This window comes from Oncorhynchus masou, chromosome 31 (assembly GCF_036934945.1).
Source record: "Oncorhynchus masou masou isolate Uvic2021 chromosome 31, UVic_Omas_1.1, whole genome shotgun sequence".
NCBI classification, from domain to species: Eukaryota; Metazoa; Chordata; class Actinopteri; order Salmoniformes; family Salmonidae; genus Oncorhynchus; species Oncorhynchus masou.
In genome coordinates, this window is record NC_088242.1 from 15,682,566 (window position 1) to 15,702,111 (window position 19,546).

A 19,546-nucleotide genomic window follows, 5' to 3' on the forward strand; every position below is an offset into this window, starting at 1 on the left:
CCGCCACCCACCACCCACCACCCACCAACCCCTCTTTTACGCTACTGCTACTCTCTGTTCATTATTTTTGCATAGTCACTTTAACCATATCTACATTACATACTACCTCAATCAGCCTGACTAACTGGTATCTGTATATAGCCTCGCTACTTTATTTAGCCTCACTACTTTATATAGCCTCACTACTGTATATAGCCTGTCTTTTTACTGTTGTTTTATTTATTTACTTACCTATTGTTCACCTAATATGTTTTTTTTGCACTGTTGGTTAGAGCCTGTAAGTAAGCATTTCACTGTAAGGTCTACTACACCTGTTGTATTTGGCGCATGTGACAAATAAACTTTGATTTGATTTGTTATATTATACAAATGGACTTCTACTGTCCAAATAGTTGCTCCAGTAATATCATGATGTGTTCCTGTAAAGTTTATTCCCCTTTTTTAACCTTTATTTAAGTAGGCAAGTCAGTTAAGAACAAATTCTTATTTTCAATAACGGCCTAGGAACAGTGGTTTAACTGCCTGTTCAGGGGCAGAACGACAAATTTGTACCTTGTCAGCTCGGGGGTTTGAACTTGCAACCTTCCGGTTGCTAGCCTTAGGCTACCCTGCCGCCCCTTGTAGTGCTGGTAAGCCTAACTTTATCCCTTAATAACCCCTTAACACCGGTCTTCTGACCTATAGCCCTTGTCTCCTCACCTGTAGTTTCGGTAGCGTCCAGACTGCCAGCTAGCTGCTCCAGTAGTTGTGCTCTGGCTGCATTCCTGCGATGTTTTTTCCCCTCATAGTGTTGCTGGGCCATCAGAGGGTTGTTGAACCACGCTCCACACAGACAGCAGTACTTCCCTGTCTCACCACTACCACCACTACCCACCACCACCGGCGGTGCTAGAGAGGAGGGCCGTGGAAGGGCAGGAGGAGCAGGGTTTGAGTCGCTGGGCTGGGGGGTGGAAGGGGATGAGTCTGGGGCAGGGAGGGAAACAGGGCAGGAAGAAAGGGGGAGGGAGGAAGATATGAGAAAAAAGGGTAGATGATGGTTAAGGGTGAGATTAAAGGGGAATAAAGGAGAGGATATAACAATAGTAATAGAAGGATGGAGGAAAGGGGTGAGGAAAGGAGTGAGGAAAGGATGGAGGAAATTATGGAGGAAAGAATGGAGGAAAGGAGTGAGGAAAGGATGTAGGAAATTATGGAGGAAAGGAGTGAGGAAAGGATGGAGGAAAGGAGTGAGGAAAGGATGGGGGAAAGGAGTGAGGAAAGGATGGGGGAAAGGAGTGAGGAAAGGATGGAGGAAAGGAGTGAGGAAAGGATGGGGGAAAGGAGTGAGGAAAGGATGGAGGAAAGGAGTGAGGAAAGGATGGGGGAAAGGAGTGAGGAAAGGATGGAGGAAAGGATGGGGGAAAGGATGGAGGAAAGGAGTGAGGAAAGGATGGGGGAAAGGAGTGAGGAAAGGATGGAGGAAAGGATGGGGGAAAGGAGTGAGGAAAGGATAGGGGGAAAGGATGGAGGAAAGGAGTGAGGAAAGGAGTGAGGAAAGGATGGGGGAAAGGATGGAGGAAAGGATGGGGGAAAGGATGGAGGAAAGGATGGAGGAAAGGATGGAGGAAAGGAGTGAGGAAAGGATGGGGGAAAGGATGGAGGAAAGGAGTGAGGAAAGGATGGAGGAAAGGAGTGAGGAAAGGATGGAGGAAATTATGGAGGAAAGAATGGAGGAAAGGAGTGAGGAAAGGATGGCGGAAAGGAGTGAGGAAAGGATGGGGGAAAGGAGTGAGGAAAGGATGGAGGAAAGGAGTGAGGAAAGGATGGGGGAAAGGATGGGGAAAAGGATGGAGTAAAGGAGTGAGGAAAGGATGGGGTAAAGGATGGAGGAAAGGAGTGAGGAAAGGATGGGGGAAAGGATGGAGGAAAGGATGGGGGAAAGTATGGGGAAAGGATGGAGGAAAGGATGGGGGAAAGGATGGAGGAGAGGAGTGAGGAAAGGATGGAGGAAAGAAGGAGAGAAAGAGCCCATTAAAATCATCTCATATAAACACACGGAGGTGGTAATAGTCCATAAACATAAACCAATAATAATTGTTGTAATGTGTAGGACCGGGACAATACCAATATCAAGATAGTTTTTCCTTGTCAAAAAATGAAAACATGAAGCAGACCTAATTGTTTGGTCTTTTAAAAACCTGCTGTATGTAAAATATTGTGCGCTATTTTACATTTTACATTTTATTCATTTAGCAGTTAGTGTGTGCTATAACTTGGAAAATATATAAATGTGATCTGGATGACAACATGATGTTTGTTTCCAACAGTTCAACCAGCCTCGTGTTTTGTTTCCTTGCCACAACACTAACAAGTATAGCAATACTGGTATTTCCCCGGACCAAGTTTCAAACACGCACGCACGCACCCGCACACACGCACGCACCCGCACACACACGCACGCACGCACCCGCACACACACGCACGCACCCGCACACACACGCACGCACGCACCTGCACACACACGCACGCACCCGCACACACACGCACGCACGCACCCGCACACACACGCACGCACCCGCAAGCACACGCACACGCACACACACACACACACACACACACACACACACACACACACACACACACACACACCACAGTCAATAAAGTGCAAGGCCAGACCAACTCACAGGGGAGTGCTGCGAGCACAGAGCAATAGATTGCTCCAAGCGTGATCTATGAAGCACAGATGAGGGTAAGAGTAAGGTCTGCACTCCTGAGAGCTATCCTACTCTGTGTAGGCATTGTGGAGGCATTGTGCGTGTGTGTTTCGCTAAATGTACAGTATATGTGTAAATCTCGTGTCTGTCTGTGAATTACTTAACAAGAAGAAAACTGCCAATGCCCTAACAAACTTCAAAAACTGCACCTTCTGTATGCTACTACTACAATTCTCAACCGCATTACATTGACCCTGTATTGACCCCGTTGAGTATGGCTGTTATAGACCATAAACATGAATCAATAATAATTGTTGTAATGAGTATATCGGAAATGACATCTACAGTAAAACACTAACGTGGTCTCAAGAGTCACACACACACACACACACACACACACACACACACACACACACACACACACACACACACACACACACACACACACAAAAAACACCCCCACACCCAGATGAGGGTAAGAGAAAGGTTAACTGCACTCCAGAGATCCATCCTACTCTCAGACTCTGGGGAGAAAACCTTGTGTGTGTCATATTTATGTTGATGCGTGTGTCCATTCATCAGATTTTTTTCTCATCCCCCCCATTTTCAGAAAAATAAGTGGTAGTCTTCCAGGTGACCCTGTTAATACAATGGCAGCATGGTTACCATGGAGACAGGCCATTCATAGCCTTGGCGCCGACAGGACCGACAGAATAAGACCCGGGGTCACACACTGAGGTGTGTGTGTGTGTGTGTGTGTGTGTGTGTGTGTGTGTGTGTGTGTGTGTGTGTGTGTGTGTGTGTGTATGTGTATGTGTATGTGTGTGTGTGTGTGTGTGTGTGTGTGTGTGTGTGTGTGTGTGCGTGTGCATGTGTATGTGTATGTGTGTGTGTGTGTGTGTGTGTGTGTGTGTGTGTGTGTGTGTGTGTGTGTGTGTGTGTGTGTGTGTGTGTGTGTGTGTGTGTAAGCAAACATGCTCTCACAGTCTCACTGCAGAATCCGAGATTAGTCCAGGAAGTGGAAAAAATGACTTGTTTCAAGAAAGTATAAAAATATGGAAAAGTGGTGTGTGCATCGATATTCACCCCCTTTGCTGTGAAGCCCCTAAATAAGCTCTGGTGCAACCAATTACCTTCAGAAGTCACATAATTACTTAAAGTCCACCTGTGTGCAATCTAAGTGTCACATGATCTATCACGTGATCTCAGTATATATACACCTGTTTTGAAAGGCTCTAGAGTCTGCAACACCACCAAGCAAGCAGCAAGGAGCAAGCAGCAAGGAGCTCTCCAAACAGCTCTCCAAACAGGTCAGGGACAAAGTTGGGTAGAAGTACAGATCAGGGTTGGATTATTAAAAATATCAGAAACTTTGAATATCCCACAGAGCACCATTAAATCCATGATTAAAAAATGGAAAGAATATGACACCACAACAAACCTGCCAAGAGAGAGCCGCCCACCAAAACTCACGGACCAGGCAAGGAGGGCATTAATCAAAGAGGCAACAAAGAGACCAAAGATAACCCTGAAGGAGCTGCAAAGCTCCACAGAGGATATTGGAGTATCTGTCCATAGGACCACTTTAAGCTGTACACTCTACAGAGCTGGGCTTTACGAAAGAGTGGCCAGAAAAAAAGCCATTGCTTAAAGAAAAAAATAAGCAGGCACGTTTAGTGTTCACCAAAAGTTATGTGGGAGACTCCCCCAAACATATGGAAGAAGGTACTCTGGTCAGATGAGACTAAAATGTTGCTTTTTGGCCATCAAGGAAAACACTATGTCTGGCGCAAACCCAACACCTCTCATTTACCCAAGAACACAATCCCCACAGTGAAGCATGGTGGTGGCAGCATCAGGCTGTGGTGATGTTTTTCATCAAAAGGGACTGGGAAACCGGTCAGAATTGAAGGAATGATGGATGTTACTAAATACAGGGAAATTCTTGGGGGAAACCTGTTTCAGTCTTCCAGAGATTTGAGACTGGGACGGAGGTTCACCTTCCAGCAGGACAATGACCCTAAGCATACTGCTAAAGCAACACTCGAGTGGTTTAACGGGAAACATTTAAATGTCTTGGAATGGCCTAGTCAAATCCCAGACCTCAGTCCAATTGAGAAACTGTGTGGTATGACTTAAAGATTGCAGTACACCAGCAGAACACATCCAACTTGAAGGAGTTGGGGCAGCTTTGTAAGAATGAGCAAAAATCCCAGTGGCTAGATGTGCCAAGATTTTATAGAGGCATACCCCAAGAGACATGCAGCTGTAACTGTTGCAAAAGGTGGCTCTACAAAGTATTGACTTCAGGTGGGTGAATAGTTATGCACACTGTAGTTTTCATATTTTCTTCTTGTTTGAGTCACAATAAAAAATATTTAGCATCTTCAAAGTCACATGCACCAAATACGAACCCTTAACCGACAGTGCAGTTTCATAAAGTACGGATAAGAATATGAGATAAAAGTAACAAGTAATTAAAGAGCAGCAGTAAAAAAAATATGCAAAGATGACAACAGAGAGTGGCAGTGGTGTGGAGAGGAGGGAGGGTGGCAATGCGAATAGTCTGGGTAGCCATTTGACTAGATGTTCAGGAGTCTTATGGCTTGGGGATAGAAGCTGTTTAGAAGCCTCTTGGACCTAGACTTGGAGCTCCGGTAACGCTTGCCGTGTGGAAGCAGAGAGAACAGTCTATGACTAGGGTGGCTGGAGTCTTTGACAATTTTTAAGGCCTTCCTCTGACACCGCTTGGTATAGAGGTCCTGGATGGCAGGAAGCTTGGCCCCAGTGATGTACTAGGCCATTCGCCCCACCCTCTGTAGTGCCTTGCGGTCGGAGGCCAAGCAGTTGACGTACCAGGCAGTGATGCAAACAGTCAGGCTGCTCTCGATGGTGCAACTGTAGAAACTTTTGAGGATCTGAGGACCCATGCCAGTCACCTGAGGGGGAATTAGTATTGTCGTGCTCGCTTCACGACTGTCATGGTGTGCTTGGACCATGTTAGTTTGTTGGTGATGTGGACACCAAGGAACTTGAAGCTCTCAACCTGCTCCACTGCAGCCCCATCGATGAGAATGGGGGCGTGCTCGGTCCTCTTTTTCCTGTAGTCCACAATCATCTCCTTTGTCTTGATCACGTTGAGGGAGAGGTTGTTGTCCTGGCACCACACGGCCAGGTCTTTGACCTCCTCCTTACAGGCTGTCTCGTTGTTGTCGGTGATCAGGCCTACCATTGTTGTGTCATCGGAGTGCCTTGCCATGTAGTCATGAGTGAACAGGGAGTACAGGATGGGGCTGATCACGTATCCCTGAGGGGCCCCAGTGTTGAGGATCGGCTTGTGTTGTTACCTACCCTCACCACCTGGGGGTGGCCCGTCAGGAAGTCCAGGATCCAGTTTCAGAGGGAGGTGTTTAGTCCCTGGGTCCTTAGCTTATTGATGAGCTTTGAGGGCACTATGGTGTTGAACGCTGAGCTGTAGTCAATTAATAGCATTCTCTCCCTTTTGTCCAGTGGGGAAAGGGCAGTGTGGAGTCCAATAGGGACTGCATCATCTGTGGATCTGTTGGGGTGGTATGCAAATTGGAGTGGGTCTAGGGTTTCTGGGATGATGGTGTTGATGTGAGCCATGACCAGCTTTTCAAAGAACTTCATGGCTACAGGTCGGTAGTCATTTAGGCAGGTTACCATTGTGTTCTTGGGCACAGGCACTATGGTGGTCTGCTGAAAACATGTTGGTATTATAGTCTCGGACAGGGAGAGGTTGAAAATGTAAGTGAAGACACTTGCCATTTGGTCAGCGCATGCTCGCAGTACAAGTCCTGGACATCCGTCTGGTCCTGCGGCTTTGTGAATGCTGACCTGTCTAAAGGTCTTACTCACATCAGCTGCGGAGAGTGTGATCACACAGTCTTCCGGTACAGCTGGTGCTCTGTTATTTGCCTTGAAGCGAGCATAGAAGTAGTTTAGCTCGACGGTAGGCTCGTGTCACTGGGCAACTCTCGGCTGTGCTTCCCTTTGTAGTCTGTAATGGTTTGCAGGCCCTGCCACATCCGACGAGCGTCAGAGCCAGTGTAGTACGACTCGATCTTAGTCATGTGTTTGCCTGTTTGATGGTTCATCGGCGGGCATAGCAGGATTTCTTATAAGCTTCCGGGTTAGAGTCCCGCTCCTTGAAAGTAGCAGCCCTAGCCTTTAGCATGGTGCGGATGCTGCCTGTAATCCATGGCTTCTGGTTGGGGTATGTATGTATGGTCACTGTGGGGGTGACGTCATCGATACACTTATTGAAGTTTCCAATGACAGATGTGGTGTACTCCTCTATGCCATCGGAGGAATCCCGGAACATACTCCAGTCTGTGCTAGCAAAACAGGGGGCGTGCTCTGTAGCTTAGCATCTGCTTCATCTGACCACTTTTTTATTGATCTAGTCAATGGTGCTTCCTGCTTTAATTTTTGCTTGTAAGCAGGAATCAGGAGGATAGAATTATGGTCAGATTTGCCAAATGGAGGGCGAGGGAGAGCTTTGTATGCATCTCTGTGTGTAGAGTATAGGTGGTCCAGAGTTATTTTCCCTCTGGTTGCACATTTAACATGCTGATAGAAATTTGGTAAAACTGATTTAAGTTTCCCGGCATTACATATCCCGGCTACTAGGAGTGCCGCCTCTGGGTGAGCGTGTTCGTGTTTGTTCATGGCAGAATACAGCTCATTCAATGCTGTCTTGGTGCCAGCCTCAGTCTGTGGTGGTATGTAAACAGCTACAAAGAATATAGATGAAAACTCTTTCGGTAGGTAGTGTGGTCTGCAGCTTATCATGAGAAACTCAGGCAAGCAATAGCTCGAGACTTCCTTAGATATTGTGCACCAGCTGTTGTTTACAAAAATACATAGACCGCCGCCCCTTGTCTTACCAGACGCCACTGTTCTATCCTGACAGTATATCGTATAACCAGCCAGCTGTATGTCATTGTTCATCCATGACTCCGTGAAGCATAAGATGTTACAGTTATTAATGACCCGTTGGTAGGCATGTTGTGCAAATCAAATGATACAAACCCCACAAAAATCTATTTTAATTCTAGGTTGTAAGGCAACAAAATAGGAAAAATGCCAAGGGGGGTGAATATTTTTGCAAGCAACTGTAAGTGTTTGTTTGCGTGTGAGGATGATTGCATGAGGATGTGACGTGTGAAGGCAGGTATTTGAATGTGTCAGCTGTATGTGTGCATGCATGGATGCATGCATATGTGTGTGTGTGTGTGTGTGTGTGTGTGTGTGTGTGTGTGTGTGTGTGTGTGTGTGTGTGTGTGTGTGTGTGTGTGTGTGTGTGTGTGTGTGTGTGTGTGTGTGTGTGTGTGTGTACGGGAGTGCATGCATTGACTGTGTGTGTTTACACAGAACAGAGAGAGGGGTGTGTTAGGTCTATAGCCAAATACTGTAGTGTGAGAGTGCTCTGGTGCCAGATGGCTTTGTCCAACTGTCTACTTCTAACCTCTACACTGTGCTAGTGTCACTAAAGCTCTACTCAGAAAATACCATTGCATTTTTCACTTCATACTTTTATCATATATTTCACATTTTCAGTTTTAAATTTCATACAGTATACCACATATGACGGCCCTGTAGGCTACAGTATATATTAGGACCTATTCTTGTGTGGTCCATGTCTTGTTGAGCATATTATTCATCATTCGCTCTTAATCATTATTTGTCTCTGTCTCTATTCAATATTCAATTAATGCTTTATTGGCATGAATGGACTTTTACCGAAGCAATGTCTATGAACTATTATACAAATATGTTTGTGTCTGTGTGTGTGGGGGGGGGTGTATATATGTGTGTGTACATAGAGATAGAGAGGAGTGTGTGTATGTGTTGGTAATGCCGTGAGCTCGTTAGTTAATCACACATTGGCTAAATAGGGTCTGTTTCACATAGTTACAGTATCTAAGGCTGTCTCTCTATACCTCTCACCACCTCCCACTCAACACACACACACACACACACTTTTGTATGAACATTTTACTTGCATGGACAAAATAATGAATGATTTTCAGGGATTTTGGTTTAAATTCAGGTATTACATTTTTTTGTAAAATGTCACAATGTTTTGCTCAGAATGGACTCACACATAACATGTTGTTATTATATCAGTTTTTTTTTGTGTGTGTTGAAAAAAAGAAAATCGTGTGACCATTTGCATAAATTCAGAAATTAACATAAAGGGGTGGAAAAGGGCTGCGACCACCAAACACTTGCTCTGTCTACCCTACCTGCACTCACACACCTGCTCTGTCTACCCTACCTGCACTCACACACCTGTGCTGTCTACCCTACCTGCACTCACACACCTGCTCTGTCTACCCTACCTGCACTCACACACCTGCGCTGTCTACCCTACCTGCACTCACACACCTGCTCTGTCTACACTACCTGCACTCACACACCTGCTCTGTCTACCCTACCTGCACTCACACACTTGCTCTGTCTACCCTACCTGCACTCACACACCTGCGCTGTCTACCCTACCTGCAATCACACACCTGCTCTGTCTACCCTACCTGCACTCACACACCTGCTCTGTCTACCCTACCTGCACTCACACACCTGCTCTGTCTACCCTACCTGCACTCACACACCTGCTCTGTCTACCCTACCTGCACTCACACACCTGCTCTGTCTACCCTACCTGCACTCACACACCTGCTCTGTCTACCCTACCTGCACTCACACACCTGCGCTGTCTACCCTACCTGCACTCACACACCTGCGCTGTCTAGACTGCCTCATTAATTACTGCTGTTGTCACGTTTACATATCAGGATACAGTGTAACAATCAACAGGCTTGGTTCTAGATTACACCTATCTAAACAGACTTTACATATTAGGATACAGTGTAACAATCAACAGGCTTGGTTCTAGATTACACCTATCTAAACAGACTTTACATATTAGGATACAGTGTAACAATCAACAGACTTGGTTCTAGATTACACCTATCTAAACAGACTTTACATATCAGGATACAGTGTAACAATCAACAGGCTTGTTTCTAGATTACACCTATCTAAACAGACTTTACATATCAGGATACAGTGTAACAATCAACAGGCTTGGTTCTAGATTACACCTATCTAAACAGACTTTACATATCAGGATATAGTGTAACAATCAACAGGCTTGGTTCTAGATTACACCTATCTAAACAGACTTTACATATCAGGATATAGTGTAACAATCAACAGACTTGGTTCTAGATTACACCTATCTAAACAGACTTTACATATCAGGATATAGTGTAACAATCAACAGGCTTGGTTCTAGATTACACCTATCTAAACAGACTTTACATATCAGGATACAGTGTAACAATCAACAGGCTTGGTTCTAGATTACACCTATCTAAACAGACTTTAAATTGTTTGTTAGATCAGACATAATATCAATATATTGAGAGTCTTTATTTTCTGAAGTTGTTTTCATTTCAGTGTATTTAATTTGTAAAAAATATTTTTTTAATTCAACAGAAAATGAACACTCATCAAAATAAAGTTAGCTTCATTATTTTTCTCGTGGTGTAAGTGTTGAGACATTGTGTTAAATCCCAGATGAAGCTTTAACTTTAACCAATGTATTCCATTCAGCCCATTTCAGACATGATTGGGGTTTGGTTGACAGGTCATTACAAACATTTCCACGGTCGTAACATTAACGGGGAAAAATGACAGGCATCATCCTAATATTTATATATTTCTTAATTAAATGTTTTACTTTTAGATTTGTGTGTATTGGTGTGTATTGTTAGATATTACTGCACTGTTGGAAACACAAGCATTTTGCTACACCAGCAATAACATCAGCTAAATGTGTGTATATGCGAACATTAACATTTGAATTGATAAACTCAGTTACACACACACGCAAGCATGCACACACACACACACACACAAACACAGAAACATAACACACACACAAACACACACACAGACACACGACACACACAAACACACAGAAACATAACACACACACAGACACACACACTCATCCTCACTAACAACTACGGTAATTAATAGGGTGTAGAAACATTGGGATTTGACTTGCAGCCAGACGGAAACCAGTGTCTAGGGAGTGGCATTGCATATAGCAATGGATGTCAATGACAGTTTGGGTTAGCTTTGAAATAACTTTGTTCTACTTCTTGGAAAGTGTCAGTTTGATTACCTCACACGCACCTGCTCACATGCACACAAACACACACACACAAACACACACACACACACACACACACACACACACACACACACATGAAGTGTCAGTTTGGTGAAGGTGCTTTCAGGGAAGTTGCCATGGTTTAGTGACAGAAAGACCTGGGAGGAAGGACAGAATGAGAGAGAGAGAGAGAGAGAGAGAGAGAGAGAGAGAGAGAGAGAGAGAAAGAAAGGAAGACAAGTGGAGGAGGATGGAAGGATAGATCAGGAGAGATTAGAATCAAAAGTAACCTTCAGCATACACACACACATCTCTCTCTCTCTCTCACTCCCTCTCTTTACCTCTCTCTCTCACTCACACACACACGTCTCTCTCTCTCTCACTCTCTCCCTTTACCTCTCTCTCTCTCTCTCTCTCTCTCTCACTCACACACAAAACACCTCTCGCTCACACACATCTCTCTCTCTATCTCAATTCAATTCATAGATGTTTTATTGGCATGGGAAACATATTGCCAAAGCAATCTCTCTCTCTTTCGTCGGAGTGCATGCTGGGAGTGAGTCGGGAAGCAGGAGCGATTGTGAGAGCGACTGAATTATTTTTTAGTTGTTTTAACTTCTTGCGTCGAGCAATCCCGGATCCGGGATCCTATTTATAGCCTCAAGCTAACTATTCATGAAAATCGCAAATGAAATGAAATAAATATGCCATCTCTCAAGCTTAGCCTTTTCTTAACAATACTGTCATCTCAGATTTTCAAAATATGCTTTTCAACCATAGCAAAACAAGCATTTGTGTAAGAGTATTGATAGCTAGTGTAGCATTTAGCGTAGCATTTAGCGGGCAACATTTGCACAAAAACCAGAAAAGGATTCAAATAAAATCATTTACCTTTGAAGAACTTCGGATGTTTTCAATGAGGAGACTCTCAGTTACATAGCAAATGTTCAGTTTTTCCTGAAAGATTCTTTGTGTAGGAGAAATCGCTCCGTTTTGTGCATCACATTTGGGTACCAAAAAAACCCGAAAATGCAGTCATCAAAACGGCGAACTTTTTTCCAAATTAACTCCATAATATCGACTGAAACACGGCAAACGCTGTTTAGAATCAATCCTCAAGGTGTTTTTCACATATCTCTTCATTGATATATCGTTCGTGGAAGTCTGCTTTCTTCTCTGAATCCCATGGAAAAATACTTGCAGCTGAGGTTTGCGCACCAATTTCGGCGCAGGACACCAGGCGGACACCTGGTAAATGTGGTCTCTTATGATCAATCTGCCAATGATATGCCTACAAATAAGTCACAATGCTGCAGACACCTTGGGGAAACGATAGATCGGGCAGGCTCATTCCTTGCGCATTCACAGCCATATAAGGAGACAATGAAAAACAGAGCCTCAAAAATCCTGCTCATTTCCTGTTTGAAGTTTCATCTTGGTTTCGCCTGTAGCATCAGTTCTGGGGCACTCACAGATAATATCTTTGCAGTTGTGGAAACGTCAGAGTGTTTTCTTTCCACAGATGTCAATTATATGCATAGTCGAGCATCTTTTTGTGACAGAATATTGGGCTTAAAACGGGCACGTTTTTTTATCCAATAATGAAATAGCACCCCTATAGATTCAAGAGGTTAAGGTTATTTTTGTCTCACTGTCACGTAATCACGTATAGGGGTGGTGTGAGGGCGCCACTCGCCATAAGTCAGTGGCAAAGAGTAAAGATTCCTGCTTCAGTAGGGTGTTTATTTTAGCAGTGGATGCTATCATTGGATGCTATCATTGGGTATAATAGCATAAAATCAGCCTCAAGGATGAATAGCACTCTAGTGATATTCTTAGATTCCATTGCTAAGGTGAATACTATAGTTGAGAGTGGTGTTGTTTTGCGGGATACACAGACGTCGGTATTTCCTTTTATGAAACTGGTGAAGAAAGTTATACTTTCTAATGTGCCATCATTTGTTAGAGATGAAGTGTTGGAGGAAGAGTTATCTCATCATGGTCAACTTGTATCTACAATTTTTTTAATGTTATTTTTGGATGCTAATCTCCTTTGCTGAAACATGTCGTGTCTCATAGGAGACAAGTGCACATGATTTTAAAGAACGATACTGACCAATTGAGCGTTCAGTTTTAAAATTGACGGATTTGATTGTGTTCTACGCTTCTACTGAATCAATGAAATGCTTTGGCTGCGGAAGAGAGGGGCATTTGATACGTTATTGTCCAGAGAATGAGCGGCAGGGCCCGGTAGCAGCTCTCGCACTGGTCCAGGGGGCGGCAGTGTAGCCTAGTGGTTAGAGCATTGGACTAGTAACCGAAAGGTTGCAAGTTCAAATCCCCGAGCTGACAAGGTACAAAATCTGTCGTTCTGCCCCTGAACAGGCAGTTAACCCACTGTTCCTAGGCCATTGAAAATAATTATTTGTTCTTAACTGACTTCCCTAGTAAAATAAAGGTAAAAAAATAAAGAAATGCACCACCACAGAAGGATGAATATGCTAAGGGTTCAGGAGAATGGAGGAGGGCAGATGTGGTTGGTAGAGTCAGAAAGGAGAGCGGTGTGGCTATGGGAGCAATTGTGGTGGATCAGAGTAAAGAGGGAGGGGGAAACAGTCGGTGAGACTGGGACTGGGGTTGCTGAGTCAGTGTTGGAAAATGAAATTGGAGTTCAAGAGGAGATTGAAAGAATGGAAAATGAAGCAGCTGTTTTCAAAGTACCAAGGGTTAAGAGGAAGAATGTAAGGTGTGATGAAGGTTCTAATTCTAACAGGAAGGTAGAGATGATAAATCAGTTGAGGATAAACAGGTTGTAGAGATGGTGTTTCTCTGGGGAGGATAGCGTGATGTGATGCATCACAACAAAATAGCGAAAGAGAATGGGGTGGAAGGGAGGGATTGAGAAGGTACGTCAATTTCTGATATTGACATAAGGGAAGAAATATATGTATGATTATAATGTAACAGATGTTTTTTCTGAAGGTGATTTGTATGTTGAATCAGCAAAGTTTCTGATGTCAAAAATACTGGGGGGAGGTTTGACAAGCCCTGAAATCGTTAGACTCAAGAAAGTTGTCACGAGAGGGACAAGTGATTTAAATTCTGTGTTTTCTGTCTATTCCCTTGTATAAAAAAATTCAGCCATGAGCAGTATTAAGATTTCTTCTTTAAACGTAAATGGGGCGAGAGACGTTAAACAAAGAGCTGTGGTATATGAGTTAATGAAGGGAAAGGGAAGTGACATAAGTTTTCTACAAGAGACGCATGGTAATATTGAAAATTAAGTTATGTTGCAGCAGGATGGGGGGGGGGCAGTGGTGTGTAGTCATAAAAGCTCAAAAAGTGGGGGTGTGGCTATCCTGTCCTCAAAACGTTTTTTTGCCTTTGCCATATGAGGTCGAAGAGGTGGTTGAGGAGAGGTTATTAAAAGTTAGAGCGAGGTATGAAAACATCACTATGTGTTAATAAATGTATATGCCCCAGTGGTGGCAGTTAAGAGGGTATGTTTTAGAGACATCAAACTCCATTGAGAAATGTAACATTGGGGATTATTTATTTCTTGCTGGGGATTTTAACTGCACAGTCGGTGACTTAGATAGAAACCACAAAGAACCTCATATAGCCTCAAGGACATTTTTAATATGCCTTTTTGTAACACATGAACTGTGTGATATTTGACGGAGCCAACATGGAGGCACGAGACAGTAAACAGGGGCGGGCTCATGTGAGAGAGAACACCATCGTTCTGGTCTGTAAATCAAGTGTAATAATCCCAGTGGGATTTTCTGATCATAACAGAGGTGGTGTTCATTAACCCTGTAAAACCCAAAAGCGCATACTGGCATTTGAATATAACTTTATTGAGTGATGCTCACTTCAGGAACTGTTTTAGTTTTTTCTGGGAGAGGTGGAGGTCTCAAAAGGTCAGTTTTGTATCCCTTCAACAGTGGTGGGATATATGGAAAATCTAGATTTAACAATTCTGTAATCAATACACAATGAACGTCACAAGTGGCATCGCTAGATCAATGAACGCCCTAGAGTCTGAAATAGTGTAACTCCTGACTCTTGAGACCACAGGAGATCAAGCCAGCAGTATATCACTCTGCATCCTACTGCTGGCTTACCTCTGAAGCTAAGCAGGTTTGGTCCTGGTTGGTCCCTGGACGGGAGACCAGATGCTGCTGGAAGTGGTGTTTGAGTGCCAGTAGAAGGCACTCTTTCCTCACGTAAAATAAATATATATACTGTATATCCCAGGGCAGTGATTGGGGATGTTGCCTTGTGTAGTGTTCTGTCTTTCTGATGGGATGTTAAGTGGGTGTACTGAAGATCCAATGGTACTTATTGTAAGAGTAGGGTTTTAACCCTGGTGTTCTGGCTGAAATCCCAATCTGGCCCTCATACCATCACAGTCACCTAATCATCCCCAGCTTACAATTGGCTCATTCATCCCTCCTCCTGTAACTATTCTCCATGTTGTTGCTGTAAGTGAGAATGTGTTCTCAGTCAACTTACCTGGTAAAATATATATCTATAAAAACATTGAGGCCATACTCAGGCCCTCAAGAGAAAAAAAAAGCTGTGTTAGCAGACCTGCTGGGTATGAGGGGACATTGGTAAGAAGTAAGTTTCAGAGAATCTCTGAAATGGATGCCTCATTTAATTTTTTCAAAGAATAGAAAAATATGAATTATTCATAGCCTCAAATCAGCTTCTGGACAGGAGCTCCCTAGCCCTAGTGAAATTAGAAAGAGGGCAGTAGAGCTCTGAGCTCTACAAGAGGATAAAGAGGATAGAACAGTGACACAGCGGTTCCTTGATGGCCTCCCACAGGTGGCTGCAGAAGCTCAGGTTGAACTAGAGCAACCATTGTCTTTGCAGGAGCTATATGCTGCATTAACAGTCATGTAAAATGGAAGGGCACCAGGCATTGATGGGCTTCCCGTTGACTTTTTAAAGTCTTTTTGGGCCATGTTGGGAGAAGTTTGGCTAGCAGTAGTTAACAATAGTTTGACCGGAGGGTTACTACTGATAAGCTGCGGGAGGGCTGTCCTTCACCATCCTAGTGACACTAGGGAGGTGAAGAACTGGAGGCCGGTGGCTTTACTGTGCACTGATTATAAGATTCTGTCCAAGGCTTTGTCCAACAGGCTGAAGGATGTGATGGGGCAGTCCTACTGTGTTCCTGGCAGGCAGATAAGAGATAACATTTCCCTGATTCAGGATTTTTTTGTACATCTCTACGGCTATTGGGTTGGATGCTGGTCTAATTTCAATTGATCAGGAAAAGGCATTTGACTGAGTTGTACATCAATACTTATGGGGCACTTTTAAGGCATTTGGTTTCAGCTCTGGTTTTATTGCCATGATCAGGGTGATATATGATGACATTGAAAGTCTACTGAAAGTTAACGGTGGCTTGAGTGCTCCTTTTAAGGGAGAGGTTATTTTCCAGGCACCACTCCGCCAGGGCCCTCACCTCCTCCCTGTAGGGTGTCTCATCGTTGTTGGTAATCAGGCCTACCACTGTTGTGTTGTCTGCACATTTGATGATGGAGTTGGAGGTGTGCCTGGCCATGCAGACATAGGTAAACAGGAAGTGCAGGAGGGGTCTGAGCAGGGGTCCCTGTGTTGAGGATTAGCGTAGTGGAGGTGTTGTTGCCTACCTTAACCGCCTGGGGTCGGCCCATCAGGAAATCCAGGACCCCGAGCTTAATAATGAGTTTGGAGGGTAATATGGTGTTGAAGGCTGAGCTGTCGTCAATGAACAGTATTCTTACATAGGTATTCCTCTTGTCCTGATTGGATAGGGCAGTGTGTAGTGCGATGGCGATTGCATCATCAATGGATCTTTTGGCGTGGTATGCGAATTGCAGTGGGTCTAGGGTGTCGGGTAATGTGGGTTGAAATGATCCTCAACTAGCCTCTCAAAGCACTTCATGATGACAGAAGTGAGTGCTACGGGGCGATAGTTTAGTTCAGTTACCTTTGCTTTCTTGGGTATAGAAACAATGGTGGACATCTTGAAACAATTGGGGACAACAGACTAGGATAGGGAGAGATTGAATATTTCCATAAACACTCCAGTCAGCTAGTCTGCGCATGCTCTGAGGGCGCGGCTAGAGGTGGGCCGGCAGCTTTGCCAGGGTTAAGACGCCTAAATGTCTTACGTTGGCTATGGAGAACGGGTGAGTGGTTATGACTGTGAGTTTCTGACCTTGGTGGTTAAGGGGGGATTATGTTGGCTTGTTAGGAGCAAAATGGAATCCAGTAGAAGTATTGATCAGTTTGGGGTTGCGGGCTGGTTTCTAATAGGGGCTATGGATGGGCCGAATGAACTGAACACAAGCACACACCCGGACAAACACACACGCACACACGTGCACTCACGCACTCAAGTACACACAGACAAGCACACACCCACTGTCTAGAAACGCTGTCTGATAGTGACTTTGAACCCTGAGCCGTACTCTATTGGAGAATACTGTGTAGGTAAACCTATTAGCGATCAATGTCTATGTTGAATCAGTTATTAAATAAAGCCCTAAATTTACATTATGGGTGATTCAATGCAAGGACTGCCCAATTTTTTTTCTCATCTCAGATTGTTCTCACATAGAAACGTAATTGGGAGGAAGTGGCCATTTTAGGCCCTTTTTAGTAGCCAGGTCACACCAGGTCAACTTCAGTATTCAACGTCTGTCCAGGTCCTCAGGTTGTCGGTTGTTGCTTTCAATACCCTGTCCACTAGGAGCGCCTATTACCATCTACCAGGCTCACGACTTGCTAGGCTCACGACTTGGCTCCCAAGACCACAGGTTCAATCGTACAGCTAGGCACTCAATTAAATGTTTTCTGTTTTAAACCTATCCCAATCCCTTACCTCAGCCATTCATAACCCTGTCCCAAACCTATGCATAGTCACTTTACCTCTACCTACATGTACAAATTACCTCAACTAACCTGGTACCCCCTATATAGCCTCATTACTGTTATTTTATTGTGTTACTTTTTCCTTCCAGTTCTCTGCTGACAATGACTGGAACGAATTGCAAAAATCACTGAAGTTGGAGATTTATATCTCCCTCACTAACTTTAAGCGTCAGCTGTCAGAGCAGCTTACCAATCGCTGCAGCTGTACACAGCCCATCTGTAAATTGCCCATCCAACCAACTACCTACCTCATCCCCATATTTGTTTTTGTTTTTCTGCTCTTTTGCACACCTGTAATTCTACTTGCACATCCTCCTCTGCACATATATCACTCCAGTGTAAATTGCTAAATTGTATTACTTTGCTACTATTCATTAGTTACATAGGTCCCTCTCCTCACAACAAACAAATTTGCCTCAAGGACCCATAAGTTCCGCCATGATGATGTTTTCCAGCATTTAGAATTTTGTGAAAAACACTTAAAACGCTACTCCTCTGGCACAGAATGACTGATCTACATGGAACTTAATATATAGACCAAGGTCTCTCAACGCAATATTTTCCAGTTTAGCATCTCAAACAACATGGGTCCTACCGAACAATAAACATTCACGTGGGCGTGTCTGGCACATAAATGCATAAAAACCACACACAGATATTGGTATTGTAACAAAACTTGTTCCAAACACTGTCATCCAAACACTGTCATATGCAAGCATATTAAGATTGACCACAAGGTGACACTGTAATGGGCACACGTTTATATCTCTTGATCTGTTTGACTCTGAGATTTGAAAATTGGCACACATGCTCTGTGATGTGAGTCTAGCCAACCTGTAGAGTATGGTTCAGTTTGGCCGCATGGTGGTACATGGCTTGTAGCGGCCATGTTGTTTGAGCTCGACTCTTGGGAAATATTGTTTTTAATATACGTTTCAAGTAGCCAACATATTAAAACATGGTTCAAAATACATACAAAGCATATTGCAGGGTTTGATTTTGAATGGCTGCTTGCAGCTATACTTTAATCTGTCTTTATTCTTTTCTAGCAATGAATTTGCTACTGCTGCTGGACGTTTGAAGAGGATTTACTTCCAATGCTCATGCTACATTGTTTCACCTCCCTCAGTTGTATGATTGTAAGCCGCTCTGGAAAAGAATGTCTGTTGAATGATTGAAATATAAATATATATAATATATAAAATGTAGACATACACTGAGTATACAAAACATTAAGAACACCTACTCTTTCCATGACATAGACTGACCAGGTGAAAGCTATGATCCCTTATTGATGTTGCTTGTTAAATCCACTTCAATCAGTGTACATGAAGGGGAGGTGACAGGTTAAATAAAGATTTTTAAGACTTGAGACAATTGAGACATTGATTGTGTATGTGTGCCATTCAGAGGGTGAATGGGCAAGACAACATATTTAAGTGCCTTTGAATGGGGTATGGTAGTAAGATCCAGGCGGATCGGGTTGTCAACAACTGCAACACTTCTGCGTTTCTCACACTCAACTGTTTCCCGTGTGTATCAAGACTGGTCCACCACGTAAAAAACATCCAGCCAATTTGACACAACTGTGGAAAGCATTGGAGTCAACATGGGCCAGCATCCCTGTGGAATGATTTCGACACCTTGTAGAGTCAATGCCCTGACGAATTGAGGCTGTTCAAAGCAGGGGGGGGGGGGGTTCCTAATG

General features: G+C 43.8%; 1 protein-coding gene across 2 annotated transcripts in view; it reads right to left on the reverse strand.

Moving 5' to 3' along the window:
- Positions 1-19,546, reverse strand: part of LOC135523494 (zinc finger matrin-type protein 4-like) — a 103,072-nt gene that overhangs the window by 29,314 nt on the left and 54,212 nt on the right. For both annotated transcript variants that reach the window (XM_064950197.1, XM_064950198.1), the window contains exon 5: positions 700-963. In XM_064950197.1, coding sequence (XP_064806269.1) covers positions 700-963 — 264 coding nt within the window. The remainder of the gene's footprint in view (positions 1-699; positions 964-19,546) is intronic.